The following is an 18,287-nucleotide window of genomic DNA, read 5'->3' on the forward strand; positions in this document are numbered from 1 at the left end:
ATACATCAGGGTTAATGTTGCCAGCCTTCATGTCACACTTGCAGACATAATTGTAACGCAGAGTTGTTCTGCCAACAGACCTAGTGCCTGAAGCCAGCTCCCTGCAGAGCATGTCCTTGCCGATCCTGCCATATTCCGTTCTGTATATATGACCAAGCTGGCATAGACATCACTGAGACAGAAGTGTGAACATGCTGGGAGTGTGGGCTTGGGGTAGAACAGCTTTGTTTGAGACTCTCTCCTGCGATGTGTTGCCCACAATCTTTCTGACCCAGTGCTTGTGGAAGGCATTGTTGCCCACGTCTCACTTCCATAAAGCAGCATGCTCAACACACAAGCCTAGTAGACTTTGGTCTTGGTCATTAGTATAACATTCTCTCATATCCTTTTGGAGATACAATTTGTCTATACAATTGGTTTGTGCTTGTAAAAGTTTCTGTCAAGACAAGATACGGCTCATATAAGTGAGAACACCAAAGGCATAAATGGACAGTCTGCTTGTCTGGCGAGGAGGGTTGTTTTGGAATGTTTTTTGCAGAAACATGTCCGTGGGAGTCAATTACGTCCAGGGGTCCGGCACACTTCCCTGCGCCTCCTCTGACCCTTCCGAAGACCTTTGACTCAGCAGAGCGTAAAACACAGCGGAAGTAGAAGCTTGAAACGTTCTGTCGTGTGGCGGCAATAACTCAGGCTGACACGCAGCTCTCCTTATCTTAAAGTCTTTATTCTCGTACAGATCAACACATCGTAAATCTTCCCGGTGAGAGTTCGCCCATGTTGCTCCTTTCTCCTTAGAGCAAACACACAGACTGAAAGAACACAGAGAAAAACACACCCCTTCCGTGTTCTATGCCCGCCCTCAGAATGTGAGGCGTCATCACTCAGAACTCTTAACCCTGTAAGTTCTGAGCCTCTATTAACACCCCCTCTCGAATCACGTTCTGAGGGGACTTCTGAGTGTTCAACACCTTCCCCATTGCCTTCCGCCCCTTCCTGGCATCGTTGTTAGGCACCTGTTGAACCTCACAAACCTCAGGTTCGCATTGTGCGAAACCAACCCATGCATTTGTGACCTGAAACCTCTCAGGTGGAATTCCCTTTGTTGCCCTTGAAGACCGCCTGGGCACAAACTGGGGTTCTTCTCCTGACCTACTGGGGCCAGCATTTGCGTCTTCCTCATCAGAAGACTCCCCCTCTGACTTGACACGTCTGTGAGCTTTCTCCATTATGCGCACAGGAGATGAGGGCTCACTCTTGGACACTCTTTTCACAACCTGTGGAGACGCCTCCCCCTGGTCCTGATCCTGATCATCGACCAGATCACCATTACCTGGCTCTCCCTCCTGCTCAGATTCGGATTCAGACAGACAATCTGAGACAGTGTCATGGCTGACTTTGAGCCTTGACCTATTTCCCTGCTGCTCTTTGAACTCAGCATGCTTGCTGACCAGAAGCTTGGTCTGATCACCTTCTGGGTATGCAAACCTCCACCCTTTTGTCGCGGGTTCATACCCACAGAAGATCATTTCCTGGTATTTTGGACCACCTTCTTGCTGCAACCACTTTGGTACAGGCACCATGGCCCTGCAACCAAACGAACGGAAGAAATGCACAAGCGGCATCTGTCCGTTGAGCAAGAAATATGGGGTGTCACCTACCACTGCATTGTAGCACCTGTTCATCGTGAAATTGGCCGTTTTTACCGCCTCCCCCCAAAAACTGTGAGGCAACTCAGAGTCATCCAGTAAGATCTCGGATGCTCGGACTAGAGCCTTACTCCTCAGCTCTGCCACGCCACTCTTCTGAGGCGAAGTCACCTTGTGACGTATCCCCCTCTGGCGAAAGAAACCCTTTAGAGCAGACCCAGTGACCTCAGAACCACGGTCAAACTGGAAACCTTGCACCTTGGTGGAGAACCTCTGTTCCACCTCAGCAACCCAATCTTTGATCAGTTGCGCTGCTTTCTCCTTAGCTTTCAGCGTGAAAGCCCATGCGTTCTGCGTATAATCATCTGTCAGCACCATCAGCCACTTGGCCTTGCCCAGACTTGGCTGTGGCATACCTATAAGGTCTGCGTGCACAAGCTCAAAAGGCTTTGTGGTCACCCTCTCCACTCTGGGGTGGCTAAATCCCTTGTTTCTGGCTTTCCTGCAAGCCTTGCAATTCCACATTTGTCCATCAGGTGGCGCTGATACCAAATGGGCATTCGCAGCTGAGTCAACAACCCAACGTAGGACTCTCCCCCCCCTGGAGTTGTCCTTCTTTGTTGCCTTTGCAACTGCCTTCCTGCTGCCCCCGACCTTGGAGCTGCAGGTGTTGTTGCTGTCCAAAACCGCCATAGAAGCAGTCAGCTGATAAACTTTCTCACGCCTGCTCCCTCTGCAGGCCCAGTTGCCATGGAAACCCGGCTGGTTCCCATGGGAAACGACCTTGGAACCATCCTGCCCTGGCTTCCTTGCTCTCTGTGAGCAGCTACGGCGCAGGTGCTCCGGAGAACCGCAAGCAAAACATCTCCGAGTGGAAAACTTTGCAACTTTGCCTTTGGTCTTTTCTGCCCCCCCAACCTTTCCAGCAGCTCTCCTCGAGGCTTTTCTGCTGTTGGGAAAATGGCTTTTGGCTTCTGCTGTGGTTTCTCTGCAAACCCCCTCCAGCTCCGGCCAAACAGCCTGGGCACTCTCAAGACCCTTGGAATGGCCTTTCTGGCCTGCACCCCCAAACTTAGGTGCACAGCCTGCAGAGGAACAGCTTGCCACTGCTTTCCTCTTTCCAGCTTTCAGCAGCTTCCCAGCACACAGCTGCTCATCTCTCTGGCGTGTCAAAGCATCGCAGCAGCTTTCAGACACGGCTTCAGCCCACTTTGGGCTTTCTGGGCATTCCTCAGCCCCTCCTGGACGTCCCTCAGGCTGGCGTCTGGCCCCCTCTGATGTGGCTCCCACTCTTCTCAGTGCCTGCCACTCTCCCCAGGGCTCCTTCCCGTCTGCCTCTTCAAAAGGGATTGCACGCGATTTCTGGCTGTCTGCCATCTCTCCCCGGGGGCCCAGCTTACTTACAAGTACCTCCCGGTCCGGTAGATCAGATCCTCCCAGCACACTCCTGGCTGGCTTTTGGCTGCAGTTTCCCTTTCCCAGCGTCTCATCAGCTGGCCTTTGGCTGCTCCTCAGCCGATTCTGCCTGCAGCTTTCACTTCCCAGCGAGCTCCCTTCGCTTCAGCTGGCACCAGCTTCTCCTTAGCTGGCCTCTGGGTGCAGCCCTCTCACACGCACGAACGTTGCTTATCTTTATTGCTGACACCCATAACCTCTTGGAATGGGAGTCAATTACGTCCAGGGGTCCGGCACACTTCCCTGCGCCTCCTCTGACCCTTCCGAAGACCTTTGACTCAGCAGAGCGTAAAACACAGCGGAAGTAGAAGCTTGAAACGTTCTGTCGTGTGGCGGCAATAACTCAGGCTGACACGCAGCTCTCCTTATCTTAAAGTCTTTATTCTCGTACAGATCAACACATCGTAAATCTTCCCGGTGAGAGTTCGCCCATGTTGCTCCTTTCTCCTTAGAGCAAACACACAGACTGAAAGAACACAGAGAAAAACACACCCCTTCCGTGTTCTATGCCCGCCCTCAGAATGTGAGGCGTCATCACTCAGAACTCTTAACCCTGTAAGTTCTGAGCCTCTATTAACACTTAATTCTACACCTGTTAGCCAAAAAGCTAGAATCTTAAAGGAGGGTGGAGAATCCTGTAGGGAGAAATCTACTTGGGGGGGAAACATGACCAAGCTATAAGGTGGTATTCAACTGAGTAGACCCGCTAAAATGAATAAACATGACTAAGGTCCATTAATTTAAATAGGTATATACTCTGAGTAAAACTGAGTATACAAAGCCCTTAACAACTTGTGAGCAGTTTACCTATAAGATCATCTTACTACATGTGCCCACTCAACTGCTTCAGTTGCTGGAATAGGCACTACTATAAACCAGTCCATTGTTTAATGTGGCAGAACCTTCACTTTGGAACACCCTGCCTATTGATATCAAGCAGATGCCTTCACAGTATTATTTTCGGGACCTGCTAAAAAGACTCTTTTTTAGGCTGGCCTACGCAGATGCTTAGAAATGCAGATGTGATTTTAAATTTGTTTTAGTATTTTAACTTTTTTTGTATGTTTCAAATCATTTTAATGATCCTTAATTTTATTGTTTTATCTTTTTGCAAACCACTTTTTGGAGCTTTCTTTTCAATCAAGTGGTGTATACATTTTATGAAATAAAAATAAATAAATAAAGCCGAGTGGAATACCACCTAAAGGATAAATGATGAAACAGAAGTAGGGGGGAATGAATGTCTTTACGAAGTGCAGACTTTCAGAATATAATCTCTGTAATGGCTGCTCCTATTGTTAGGAATCCCCCCCCCCCTCTTTCTGAGGCAAAGAGAAGTTCAGGGATAGGACTACGGGGCTTGTTGAGAGATGACTGGAGACTGTGCCTTTTGTATAATGTGCTTGTTTATAAGCATAAAAATCGACATGGAAAATGGTCAAGCAATGGACAGCAACATTGATTCCCCAGAGAGCATTCCCCTTTATGTCCTTCAGTCAGCCACAAATCTCAGGCTGTGTCTGTCATAGCCGTCTTTCCCATAGGGCTTAGTGGTGCGTCGCACGAGGTCGCCTGCCTCACCAGCAAGTGGTGGAGCTGCACAGCTTTGCCGGCGGCCTCCCCTTTCCTTGCATGCCTGCCGGCTGTGCCCCGCCAACCATAAGGCTGGCGGGCGTGCACCTTCCTTCCCGAGCCTCCTCGGGAGGAGGGCGATCCCCGCAGAGGCTTAGGATGGAAGCCGCACCCCACCAACCATATGGCTTCCCTCCCAAGTCTCTGTGGGGATTGCTCTCCTCCCGAGGAGGCTTGGGAGGGGCGCAACTTCACTCCCAAGCCTCTGCGCGGATCGCTCTCCCGCAATGGCATGGGGGAGAGTTGCGCCCCCCTCCCCATGGCTGGCAGTGCGCAGCTACGGCCACCCCAGTACTATCCGTAGTAATTTGGGGGTGCTAGGCGAATATTTGCACCCTAGCGCCACATCTGCTAAAGACGGCCCTGGTGTCTGTCTAGTTGGCTATTTTGCAACTCCATACTGCTTTTCTTTCTCTCCCACATAAGCATTTGCTGCAGAACCTTGGCCTCTTTCCCCATCTTGCCTTGTAGTAACCTCAATCATAATGTGCCATTTAGAAAACATTTTTGAGAGATGAGTGCTCTCTGAAGAAACGTCATCAGATCACCAGTAAGCGAGGTAAAGCAAAGAGGCTCCCCTTTTCTGTCTTCTCTAACCCGTCCCCAAGAAAAAGTTTGTTCCAGAGGGTCTCCCAGTCCAGTTGGAGACAACCCAGTGATTTGTACTTTTTAAAGAGACACTTAAGCTTAGAACTAGAATCTGCTTGCCTTTTGCTTTTTAAACAAAATATATTTGAGTCCTTTTAAAGCTTAACATTTACAGAATCCCCAAAAGTTTTTGTTTTGAAAAGTGTACTTTCAGAAATCACTTTGTTACATGTAATCAGTGGAGTACTGTATAATCTATGGAAATGTTTTTTTAAAAGATAACCTTTGTGCCTATTAATCTAATTTAATGTTATTTTCAAAATGCAATTGAGAGCTAAGAAATACGCAGGAAGGGTGACTTGAAATAATTTTCAGAACACTCAGCTCCATTAAGAAGATGCATACTAAACAATACTGTAGCCTCTTTCCAGTTTGCTTCCAGCATATTATTAGAGATACATGTTGTTTTCCAGAACAAAAAAGAATTGTGATTCCTTGCTTGGTATTTTACCTTATAATACAGTACCGTATATTATTATCTAGTCCAGATGACATTCAAATAACTGGAGTTTTGTTTGAAAAGCATCACTAAAATGAATGGAGAGCTGTAATTTAGGAATGCAGAAGTTGGAACAGAAAGAGAAGCGAATTTCCAAGGCAGATTATTTGATGACCTCCTGACACCATAGAATAGAGGCCCTCTCACAGCTAACATTTTAGGAAACTGAAGGCAAAATTACTTTCTAAAGGCTGCATTGAAAGTATATTTTAAGTGCCCAAGAGACACCTTTGCTTTGTATACAGTATTTTGATACATGCAATTAACATACCGTATTTTTCCGTGTATAAGACTAGGTTTCCCCCCTAAAAAATAATGTCAAAAATTAGGGGGACGTCTTATACACTGATATATCTCCCCGCATTTTCTTAAATCTGAGTTCCCCAAAATAGGGGGCATCTTATACATTGGGGGGGCGTCTTATAGATGGAAAAATACGGTAATTTGGCATTTCATTTCCATGGCCACAGTAGGTATCAGATGCAGTTCAGAGACATCTTGTTGGTATATTGATCTTGCCATGCCCCCTTCCTCCTCCCAGACAGGTGCCTCTGATACTCATAGGGCTACTTCAGCCTAAATATTTCTGGCTGTCCTGCTGTATGCGGAAGTGGAGGAAAGATAGTCAACATTAACAGTTTTGATGACTGCATTTCAAGTTGGGGTGTAAGAGGGTTTTGCTTTGTTAGAGGTATTTTTCTTTCTGGTGAAAATTCCTTTCTGGGGCATGGTATGGTAGAAACGTAGTCATGGAGAGTTAGCACAGCAAAGTTTGGCGTTTCATTAGTATAGCTCTGCATGCAATGTTGCTGCATCTGGAAAGGCAAGTTTAGAAGAGGTGTGGTTGTATTACACCAATTTAGAATTTCTGAGCCAGGCATCTTCTTCAAAGGTCACACGCTTACAAGTTTGTGTTTCTAATGCCATGAAGGGTGTAACTCAACTGAGTCAGCAACTACTTGGAACAAGTTGTTGCAGTGTGGAGAGATAACTTTTGCTTTTTGAAATACTGGTTCATCTTAAAGTATCACTGTTAACAGATTCCAGAAGGCTAGCTAGGTTAGTCTGTTGCAGCATAAACAGTGTCTCCTTTAAAGAGAAAATTCAAAGGCAAGAGGAACTGGTTGCTGGTTGGTTGATTTTGCAAGCTCATTTAGAGAACTCCTTTTTACACATGACAAAGACATGTTGGGCTCTGGTGCACAAAACTATGCTTCATGGTATCATATCTGTCAACATTTTATAGTGGCATGGGACTTTGTTGCTAAAAATAATTTGTTTGTTTTTTCTTTTCTATTACGCACAAATTGGGTGGAATACCGTTTTTGTGTGTGTGATGTTATTGTTTCTAAGACACATCTGTGTTATTGTGGTGATGTTGGTGTGCAACCCATGGTGTCTAATGTAAAGCTTTTATCCCAATGATTACTGTTATTGTTGCACGATGTTGAAATGGGTGAGGGCTTATGATTAATGTGAGCCTTTTAATAGTGTGCTGAAACCACAAACTATTCAAGCTTGAACTAGTGTTTAAAAGCTAAACTAATCAGGATAGATTGCAGCTAACACTCACAAAGGGCAATACATAATTATATACACTCACAGGAATATTGGTATACAATGGAAACAGAAAGTATATAGAATATAGAAAGTAAAAAATGTTTACGACCCTTATTTGCAAACTAAAGTTTAACTGGAGTTATAGATTGAATTGTGCAAGAAGTAAAGGGCCAAGAAACCACCCAATGACTCACTCCTGTGAAAGCCAACTCAAATCAATCACAGGGCTGTTTAACCCTCTCGGTCACCATGTGGACATCAACAGATGTTTTGGCATAGTTTTCTCCCCTGTTGCTTGGGTCGTGCTTGGAAATGAGCAGCTACGGTTTGCAAGGCTTGTGTGTGTTGCTGTTGAGGGGGAAGATCCTTTCGTCTTCATCACAGGATCTGATTTTTGCCTGGAGCTGGCAGACTGTACCATTTGTGATCGATGGTGAGAATACAATTTTTGGGGTGTGTGGCAGGAAGGGAATCCTGTAAGAAAATAAGAAAACACATCTGATTCTAATATAGCCTGCTGCCTGTTGTGCTACTTTTCTGCTTGCAGGGAGTTGGGGGTTCATTAAAGGAGCATTCAAAAACATTGTCTACTTTCAATGTTCTACCTCCACTGTCAGAGGTAGTATGTTTCTGAATACCAGTTGCTGGAAACCACAGGAAGGGAGAGGGCTGTTGCATTCTGCTTGCATGCTTCAGCAGAATGCTGGACTCAATTGGTCATTGGCCGGATCTAGCAGAGCTCTTCTTACGTTCTTAAAATGTGCTACTGAGTGAGAGCCAGTGTGGTGTAGTGGTTAAGAGCGGTAGTCTTGCAATCTGGGGAACCGGGTTCGCGTCTCCGCTCCTCCACATGCAGCTGCTGGGTGACCTTGGGCTAGTCACACTTCTCTGAAGTCTCTCAGCCCCACTCACCTCACAGAATGTTTGTTGTGGGGGAGGAAGGGAAAGGAGAATGTTAGCCGCTTTGAGACTCCTTCGGGTAGTGATAAAGCGGGATATCAAATCCAAACTCTTCTTCTTCTTCTACTGCACTTTCAGTCTGAAGTGTTGCATTCCATTGTCCCATGTTAAGAATTCTACCATTCATTCTGCTCCATGAGAGAATAGTGATCTGGCAGACCTTCTCCTCACATTTAGAGCAGGAGATTTAAAAAAAAATCTCTTCCCGCGTTTTGGAATACAAAACTGAAGTTTATTTAAAAGGGAAGGCACTGACTGTCCCAGGCTCTGTCACTCTTCACTCTGGGGACAAGGACATTAAAATACCTTTTGCTTGTGCCTCAGTTGTACAGGGGAAGATGGTTAAGGTAAAGGAGGGTGTATTTGGGATCTGTTATTATGTTTTGGATCCAGTTGCTTTTCTCCCCCTTGGAGCAAGGAAAATAAAAACTGAACCTAGTACTGAACAGGCCTAAAATAGGACTTTTATCCTTGTAAGATAGATATGGAATTTTAATTTTAAGTCCTGAAATGACTCAGACATCAAGAACACATAGGGGTACAGAGGTAGAACAGTGAAAGAAGGATTTTTAAATTGCCTTTCTTCTCCATGTGAGGTCAGGGGGACCTGACACACCAAAAGTTGAGTAATTGTTATTGTAATAAGGGGGGAAATAGCTCTCTGTTCCAAATTAAGTAAAGAGACTGAGGCTGCCGGTGCTCATTATCTCAGAGCAATCCCTGCTTTATTCCTAGGATTTATCCCTGAGTATAATGTCTTGTTTCATGCTGTTGCATACCCCATTAAAATACTGGTTTCCTGAAGCAGCAGGTTTTAAGATTGGATGCATACAGCTTTTCCAGTACCCAATGGAACAATCCCTACATCTTTGCTGGGGCTTTCCATAGACAGTTTTGGTCAGTTTGTGAACTTCGCTCCTATAAACAGGTGCTGGCAAGCTTGAGCCTTGCACACCAGTATAGGGGAGATGGAGCCCATTATTGGAAAGATAGTTCCAATAGTTCTACATAGTTCCATTTTTTCTTGCACCATATCCTCTAGATTTTCCATTGAATACTTTTAAAAAAATTTCCATTAAAGGAATGAGGGCTTTTGAAGGAAGTAGTAAATGGAAAATGTCATTGTAGCTGGAAAAAATGACTTTGAACTGCAATCAACCACACTTGTTAAAATTATCAGAAAGAGATAAGACTGGTCTTCTTTTGGTATTGTGCAATGATTCCACAGTGGTTTCCCTACTTTTATTTACTGCAGTAAATAAACTAGAATTTCACTTCGCTACAAAATGAACAATTTTATAGGTAGTGATAATTAGGGATGTGTGTAGAAGAATTCCCCCCTGTTTTTCTGTTACCTTTTAGGACAATGGGTACTGATGTTTTGTTTTGTTTTGTTGTCTTCTCCTTTTCAAGCCAAGGCCCCCTGTCATCCATTAAAGCAGCAATCAAGAGAAGTAAGTATACTTTCAGACTGCTCTCTACACCTTCTGAGCAGGTGTCTTAACTTTTATGACAACAAAAATGATTGCAGCTTCATTAAGCAGATAGCAAATGCATTTGTTTTGTCTTGTAGTTGTTGAGAAGTAGCTGCCAAACTAACATTTTTTTACCGGCACCGTGGCTTGAAGTTGTCTTGCTTCCACAGTTAAGATAAATACTCAAAGGACTCAGCCAATTAGTCTGAACTGGAAGTGAAAGCTTCCAAACTCCTCCTCACTGCTGTGCTAGAGAGGGAGGAGAAAGAGGGAGTGTACAAGTTCAGGGCTCATAAGAACCTAAGAGCCTACCAGACTGATCTTGTCTCACATTATTTACCCACCATGGCTCACCATTGTGCCTGTGAGAAGCTTAAAGGAGCACAGGCTGCTAAGTTAAAACGGTTGAAAGGAAAGGTCTGTCCCTCCCTGGTAAGCAGAATGGTTGGCTGCTGTTGGGAGTCCAGGAAGCCAAGGGTTGGGTGGTAGCTTGTCTAGGCAAGCTAATGGAAAGTCCTTGCTTTCTCTCCCCGTCCTAAGCAGCTACATTAAAGGCCATTTTCTGTTCTTCTCAGCAATGCACGAGGGAAAGTGGGAGCGATGCTGCTCCACTTTGTTTTGGCTCGACATAAAACTATCCACCTACTTTTCAGTCAATGTAGAACAGGCTTCCTCAACCCCAGCCCTCCAGATGTTTTGAGACTACAGTTCCCATCATCCCTGACCACTGGTCCTGCTAGCTAGGGATCATGAGAGTTGTAGACCAAAAACGTCTGGAGGGCCAAGGTTGAGGAAGTCTGATGTAGAACTATGTCAGGAGCGCTGTTACACCAGTATTTCAAAAAGTCACTCTCATACAGGCTAGACCTGTTTGTGGAGTTGGGAGAAGAAGGTTCTTCCAAAGAGAGTTTCAACTCCTTTCAAGGAAGGAAGGAAGGAAGGAAGGAAGGAAGGAAGGAAGGAAGGAAGTTCTCTAAGTGCCTCCCTGCCACCTCTCCCAGCTGTACAAACAGTACTCTGGCATGAGTAAAGATGAAGCAGCTCTGGCCTAGAAGATTGAAATACGGCCTGTGCCACAACGTGGGATGGGATCACACCCTACTTTGATGAATGAACTGCAGGCTAACCCAAGTCTGGCCAAGTGTGAAATGAAACTATCCCACTTTCTTTCTCCCTTTTCAATCAACGATTCTGAACTCTCCCGTTCTTTATATCAGTACTTCATTCTCTCTAACTAGCTGGAGTTAATGCTTACCAGGAATTACTTCCCTTGTTTCATTTGTTTTGTCTTGTACTAACCATATTTTGCATGTATCACAAACGTATTCCCCATGACTGATTCCATATAAAAACAACTTTTTCCAAACTTTTTTTTTGTCTGTGTCCAAGAGTTACTCTACTTTTTAGTCCCTATTATTACTCTGTGGATAGGTGGCGCTGTGATCTAAACCACTGAGCCACTTGGGCTTGCCGATCAGAAGGTCGGCGGTTTGAATCCCTGCGATGGGGTGAGCTCCCGTTGCTCAGTCCCAGCTCCTGCCAACCTAGCAGTTTGAAAGCACGCCAAAAAGTGCAAGTAGATAAATAGGTACCGCTCCGGCAGGAAGGTAAATGGCGTTAGTCATGCTGGCCACATGACCTGGAAAAAACTGTCTGTGGAGCGGACAAACGCCGGGTCCCTCGGCCTATAAAGCAAGATGAGCACCGCAACCCCAGAGTCGCATGCGACTGGACCTAACTGTCAGGGGTCCTTTACCTTTACCTTTTTAGGTGAACTAAATACAGTTTCATAAAACTAGGTATCGAAATAAGATATTAAGATGTATAGAAATTTCGGTATGAAAAACCTGTGTTTGCTACAGGATTCCTGTTCTGGATATTGAATAAATTGGCCTGCAAAGAAAAATGTTTCACATTCCTTTTATCATGCATCAAAGTTCCTTTTCCCATGGATAATATTATGAACTGCCCTTCAGTAGCAACTGATATTAGTAATACTTAGATACCACTTGCTTATACATGACTTAATCCATATCCCATAGAAATTAAAGACTATACTGTGCTGCTTTAAGCTAATATGTGGTTTGGCTTGTTATAAAGTCTGTCTCTACCCAGTTTTCTGGGAGCAGGTTCAGTATTGATTTGAGAAGGTTTGAATCCAGGAAAAATTGCAAAGTACCTGCTCAGGTCTTAAGGCATACTCTGAACGCCCAGCCTTCATCTCTTGATATCAGTGCCAACCAGGCTGCAGAACAAAAACTAGAAAAAAACTTCTGCTTCAGAAATAAGAGTATTTATTATTTATTTGAATTCATATCCCACCCTTCCTGCCAAAGGAGCTCAGAAAACAGATCCACAACTTAAAAAACAAAAACAAACCAAAATTACAAGGCAGTTAAAGGATTCTAAAAATGGTTACAGCTAAAAATTTTGCCCCGTCCAGTGATATTTGGGTTGTGAGGACCAGTATATTTTAGCCACCCAAAGCCTGGGTAAACAGAAATGGCTTCAAATACATCCTCAAAGTTAATAATGATGGCGACAGAAGCACCTCACTAGAGATGGTATTCTGCAAATGGGGAACCACCAGAGGCCTTGTCAGTGTCAACTGGGCAGTGCCTCCATCAAGCATCACATAGTCCCATTGGTCAGTGAGTATAAGGTTAAAGGGCGGCATAAAAGGATCTAAATCCGGAAAGGCTTCTATGAGACAAAAGGTCAATAAGAGAAGGACCTAAGGATCTGTTGCTGATACCTGCTTGAAACAATCCTTTTATCTCCAGTGGCCTATTGTCATTCTTCTGAATAGCAGAATCAAGCACAGCAATTTTGAATCATATTAGATAACTTTTTTATTCCTGGGAATTCCAAAGCAAGGTCAGTTGAACCTGATGAATTCTACTGTTAAACCAAATAGAAAGTCTATATATATATATATGGATATATATATTCTAAATTTTTAAATTGGCAAATGATTGCTGCAGTGTTCCTTGGAGGCAGGGGAAATACTATAGTGACATCTTTGTGTGACTAACATTAGAAACCCAGTGGATCTTTTACTACTAGCATGGTTTATTCTTTCTTTCTTCTGCTGTAACCCCTTCTTTTTTTCCTTCAGCACTCATGAATAGTGCACATCAAATATGCCCCGTGGAAGAGGTACGTCTGCGCTGTCCTTTCCCAGCTGCTGCTTTGCTGATTTTTGCTGATCCATCTGCAGTGGCGTAATTAGGGTAGCTTGCTTCTGCACGAGAAGACCAAACTTCCTCTCTTAAATTCCACTGCTGCAGAAGCATCCTCCTGGTTAATTCTTTGTTGTATTATTTATATAAGACCTATGTAAAAGGATGCATTCAAGTGCGATTCAAATAATGCTAATAAAAATAGGTTGAGGTGAGGCTATAGTGTGGAGATGCTTGGACTACGTACGGCTCTCAGCATCCTCACCATTGGCCATGATGATGGGGCTGGTGGTGGAAGTTGAAATCTGAAACATCTGCATGGTACTATATTGTACCTGCTGTAGTGGAATCGTTTTACTTAATAAAAATGCATTAAAAACGTAACTATCATTAACTTTGTTTAATAATCGTGATAGTATACCTAATATATACCGTATTTTTCGCCCTATAGGACGCACTTTTCCCCCTGCAAAAATGAAGGGGAAATGTGTGTGTGTCCTATGGGGCGAATGCAGGCTTTCGCTGAAGCCTGGAGAATGAGAGGGGTCGGTGCACACCAACCCCTCTCGCTCTCCAGGCTTCAGGAAGCTATCCTTGGGAGCCCGGCGGGAGTTCCCGCTGGGCTCCCCAGGCTTGCGGATAGCGGCCTGCAGTGTAATAGAGCTACAGTGACTGTCTCTGCAGCTCTGCAGTGACTCCCTCTCTGTCTTTTGAGAAGAAGAATATTAGGAGGAACTTCTGAAGAGTGGGACGAGTGTACAGAGCAACACACGCACACTCTTTTTAATTTTAGAAATCTGGATTAAAAAGTAAGCACCCCAAATTCTGTGATTTCCAAGGGGGAATTGTGAACTTCATACAGATACCCTCCATTTAAAGCGTTCTCTCAATAATTTAAATGATGGAAAGCAGTTCTGGGCACACATACTTTGGCAGTTAAAGATTCTCTCTCTCTCTCTCTCTCTCTCTCTCTCTCTTGGAAATTAATCTGGCTTCCTGACAAACTCAAGAGATCTGTATCCGCACTGGACTGGAGCATTGCTTCTGTATTTTTTCATAACCTTGTTGTTCAAGTGTGCAGCCTTGTCTTTTAATACCGCGTTACAAAACCAGTTTCGGATTTAACATTTTTATGTTGCCCTCCAAACCATGAGATGTGCTTTGTGAAAATTCTTTTAATTTCATTCGAGATGCCATTCAAGGACTAGCCTTAACAAACATATTTTATGTTGAATTTAACAATCCCTATGAATGATTTTACTGATAAGCAAATTTCACTACAATCAGTTTTCCCCCAGTAATTTGGCAAGAATTTGGGTATTGAAATATAAATGTTATGCCTGTACTAGACCAAATTAACTGTTGACATCTTTTCAAACTAGCTTCTCGGACATCTGGCCACAGTGAACAGCAAAGAGAGAGAAGGTAGGATGTGATAATTGATATTTCATTCAGTTCTCCTGGTAATAAAATGTGTTTGAGAATGTATGTCTAATCCTGTTTTTGTTGTCAACTGGTCTCTCTTTCTCTCTAATCTGTGCTCGTGTTTCTTTATCTCTCTCTCACAAACACATTTGCCTTGTAAAATTTATTTTAAAACCTGTTACTCCTCCAGTAGAGTATGCACTGGACTGAATTAACTGAAAGTATGCCTCAGTGTGTAAAGAGTTGGCCCTGTTTCCCATGCTGAGTTCCTTTGGAACTCTCCACTGCTCAGATTGTGTTGGCTGCTTCCTGATGCATGCTTCTACAACCTTTTGTTCCAGATTAATGACATGGAATTAACAAGGAAGATCCTCACCTGTTCCTAAACCTGCCACTTGCCAAACATGATTTTAAAAGGTTGTGGAAAATCATCTTTTTATCCATCTTTCTCATCTGCAAGTACAAAAGTGTGCTGAGGGACAAATAATCTACATTTACATGTTTTCGTTTTGTATTCCCTTGACTTCTCACATTTTCCCCTTTTCTTTTCCTTTCCTTTTCTCTTCACTTACCACTTTCCTCCTGTTTACTTACCTGAATGTCACAATATAAAAACTTTTCGTTGTAAAACTTGAGCTGTTTGATTGTTGCCTTAGCCTTTATAGCAAGTGCAGGTGGTTTTGTTTTGTTTTTTCCATATGAGTTCATAGTTGGACTTACTATCAGTCAACCAATATTTTAAAGAACAATAATTTTGTAATATTCATAATAAATCATTTTTCTAGCGATAATATTTTAAGCTGCAGTGCAAAGTAATTCCTGCGCTCTTTAACCTGTTAATACCATTATGTGATGCTGTCTGTTTTCATCCTGTAGACTCCGTTACACTTCTTAAGTATGAAATACATAATTTGAAATGCAAATACTTAATATTAGCATGGGTGGTTTATTAGGAGATAAATACTCTGTATATTGCAGGGGTTCGGGTGCATGCAATAAGGCCAGTGTGTGAAAAGAAGTACTGGAATCACCCTCTGTAGGCTCTCTTTTGGTAGTGTCTAGATGTATCGTTGCCATAGCCACAAAATAGTTCTCTAAGTACTATAGCAACATATGTCCTTAACCCCAGATAATTTGCTTTTAGAATTCTTATGGTCTTTCATAGGTGGACACATCAAAATGTATGGTAATCAAAATGACAGAGGGCAAAGATCCAAGAGCTCTGTTGATATTTGTGGAGTTCTTTGTTATTTGCAGAAAGTAGGAAACTGTTTCCTGCCCACCTAGCAGTTCGAAAGCATGTCAAAGTGCAAGTAGATAAATAGGTACCACTCCGGCAGGAAGGCAAACGGTGTTTCCGTGCGCTGCTCTGGTTCGCCAGAAGCAGCTTAGTCATGCTGGCCACATGACCCAGAAGCTGTACGCCGGCTCCCTCGGCCAGTAAAGCAAGATGAGTGCCACAACCCCAGAGTCGTCCGTGACTGGACCTAACTGTCAGGGGTCCGTTTACCTTAGGAAACTGTTGTTTGATAGACTGGGTGCGCAGAGGGGTCCTATGCTTGGTCTGAAGATCTACATAAAATACATCTCCAAATTACATCAATAGCCATTGGTTTAATCTTTTTTTTTTACCTTTTTCAGGCGCCCTGAAATCACAATAGTTGCAGCTGAGCCGCTTGGACCATCCTCCTGGTTTCCTGGTGGAAATCATGTCCCTCAGCAAGGGCTAGGTTTTCAGTCGTCTCACACCCAAGCCCCTTGGAGAACAAATGATCTTGTTTCCGCCGAGGTGAGGAAGTTGAGGGTTTCCCTCTAGGCTGATTTTAATGTGGTGACTACGATATGGTGATATGACTTCAATATCAGAATTAATAATTATCCTCAGTGCTTGGGGCATGGGACAGATTTGTATGCATGCAGAAATGCTCCATTTGCGAAACAAAACCATGCCATGTGGAATTTGCATGTGTTTCTTTTGCAGCCCCCTTCCTATGAGCAGGTAATCAAAGAGATCAGTCGAGTGCAAGTCAACACTCCTAGCAACAATAATGCTGCCAGTGCTGTTAATGTTAGATGCACCACTACATCTTCAACACAGACTGACTTTCCAGAAGAGATAATCAGCAACTTGCCAGGAACAAATGTGAAAAGTAATCTGCACGGTCTCTGTGAATGCGAAAGCACTCCAGGTATATAAGTCTTAATTGTAGCTGAATTACATTTAAAAGCAGCTGCATGGGTTCAGCTGTATAAGGCAAATCCTATTATGAAGTGTTCCCTAAAGAGTTGTTGGAGATCCAGTTCAGACCAACGCAGCATCTCTCTCGTATTGTTTTATATGAGTGTGTTGCATTGCTGTGGTTGAGTTTTCACAACTGGAGCCCATTCACACTTGCATGTGAACATGTGCCGACAAGAGCCAAACCACTGCTCACAAAAATGAATTAATGGCATCACAGTGGGGAAAGGGACATAAGTAAATGTGATTAGTTAAGATGTAGCAGAATTAGGGATGCCACACAACAAAAGAAAGGTTAGCTGGTTAATATGAATTTATTAGTTGCTAGATTAAATTTGCATATAGGTCGAAAACTATTGTTCTGAAGGAAGAAACCTATTTGTTTTTATGTCTGTGTTGTGTTAGGCATTTTCTTGAAAGAATAGCCTTCCCTTCCATATGAGAAAATGAATAATGCCTCTTTTTAGATGGTGTTTGCAATCTTTTCCCCCTCTAAAATTCGTTCAATGAATTGGAGGTACCGTTTTGTTTTGCAGCTGTACCAATTCCTCGAAAGCCACCTAGACCTTCATCATCTCTGCTGATCAGCAGTCCTTCCAAAAATGAGGAACTTCTAGTTGTGTTGGAAGAGGAGCAGGCATGTCAGGAGAAGCCTAATGCTGTAATATGTCCTGTTCCAAAACCAAGATCAAAAGGCAATCTGAAACCTGTTGTTAGAGATACTCAAAGCAACGCACAAGACAATCAGGAAGAAGCAAGCCAGTCAAGGACTGAAAAGGACACACCGGCAATTCAGCTGCTGTCCTTACTAGATGACAGCCTTTGGGACACTCATATGGACAGTATGGATAAAGATAAGAGCCAAAGTAGCATACTATCTCGGATTAAAGCTTTTGAATCGCAAGCAAACACCGAAACAAAGAAGCCAGAAATATCTCCACGCCCCTTAGGCCCCAAACCCATAATAAGTGCAAAAAAACCTGTGGTGGCACCAAAGCCAGTGGCCAACAGAGCTTCAGGTGAGTGGGATTCGTGGACAGAAAGCAAACTAAAGGTCATTTCCCAGGAAAGGCAACTGCAACCTCAGGAAGCTGGGAGCAACATAACCAAGCCAGAATTGCCAAAGAAACCCATATCAGGCATTGTAAAAAGCAGTAGCAATGGACTGCTTAGTTCAACAAGCCAGTCAGCTTCAGAAAACAGTAATGGACAGAGAAAATCTCCCATTCCTGCTCCTCGGCCACTTGTTCCCAAGAAGTCGGTTTCTTTTGAAAGTCCTGCTCTTCCTATGCTTCCACTAAAGCCAATAAGTGCTACTCCTAGGCTCTCTGTAGCTGCCCAGTCTAATGCCTTTCGATCCCTGGCGGAGCCCCCTGCCAGCAGCCTCTCAGCACCTCCAGGGCAGAGCAAGCCACCTGCGGAAGGAGATCTGATTAGCTTTGATGATGATGTTTTACCCTCTAACTCAGCCAGGACTCCTCAGGAACTTACGCCGTCAGAATCCGGTAAGATTTAAGAAGAGGGAAGGAATTTCCGATAAGAATGATTACAATTCTGAATATGCAT

General features: G+C 43.8%; 1 protein-coding gene across 7 annotated transcripts in view; it reads left to right on the plus strand.

Annotated features, from left to right (window-relative positions):
• The window catches only part of SH3D19 (SH3 domain containing 19), a 68,672-nt gene that overhangs the window by 20,170 nt on the left and 30,215 nt on the right, over positions 1 to 18,287 (plus strand). For 4 of the 7 annotated variants that reach the window (XM_083631068.1, XM_083631070.1, XM_083631071.1 and 1 more), the window contains exons 3-8: positions 9,814 to 9,854; positions 12,994 to 13,034; positions 14,440 to 14,482; positions 16,124 to 16,271; positions 16,464 to 16,671; positions 17,258 to 18,226. In XM_083631068.1, coding sequence (XP_083487194.1) covers positions 13,019 to 13,034; positions 14,440 to 14,482; positions 16,124 to 16,271; positions 16,464 to 16,671; positions 17,258 to 18,226 — 1,384 coding nt within the window. In that variant the 5' untranslated portion in view covers positions 9,814 to 9,854; positions 12,994 to 13,018. The remainder of the gene's footprint in view (positions 1 to 9,813; positions 9,855 to 12,993; positions 13,035 to 14,439; positions 14,483 to 16,123; positions 16,272 to 16,463; positions 16,672 to 17,257; positions 18,227 to 18,287) is intronic. The other 3 variants (XM_083631065.1, XM_083631067.1, XM_083631066.1) reach the window with 1 other exon arrangement.

This window comes from Podarcis filfolensis, assembly GCF_964270895.1.
Source record: "Podarcis filfolensis genome assembly, chromosome: 9".
NCBI classification, from domain to species: domain Eukaryota; kingdom Metazoa; phylum Chordata; class Lepidosauria; order Squamata; family Lacertidae; genus Podarcis; species Podarcis filfolensis.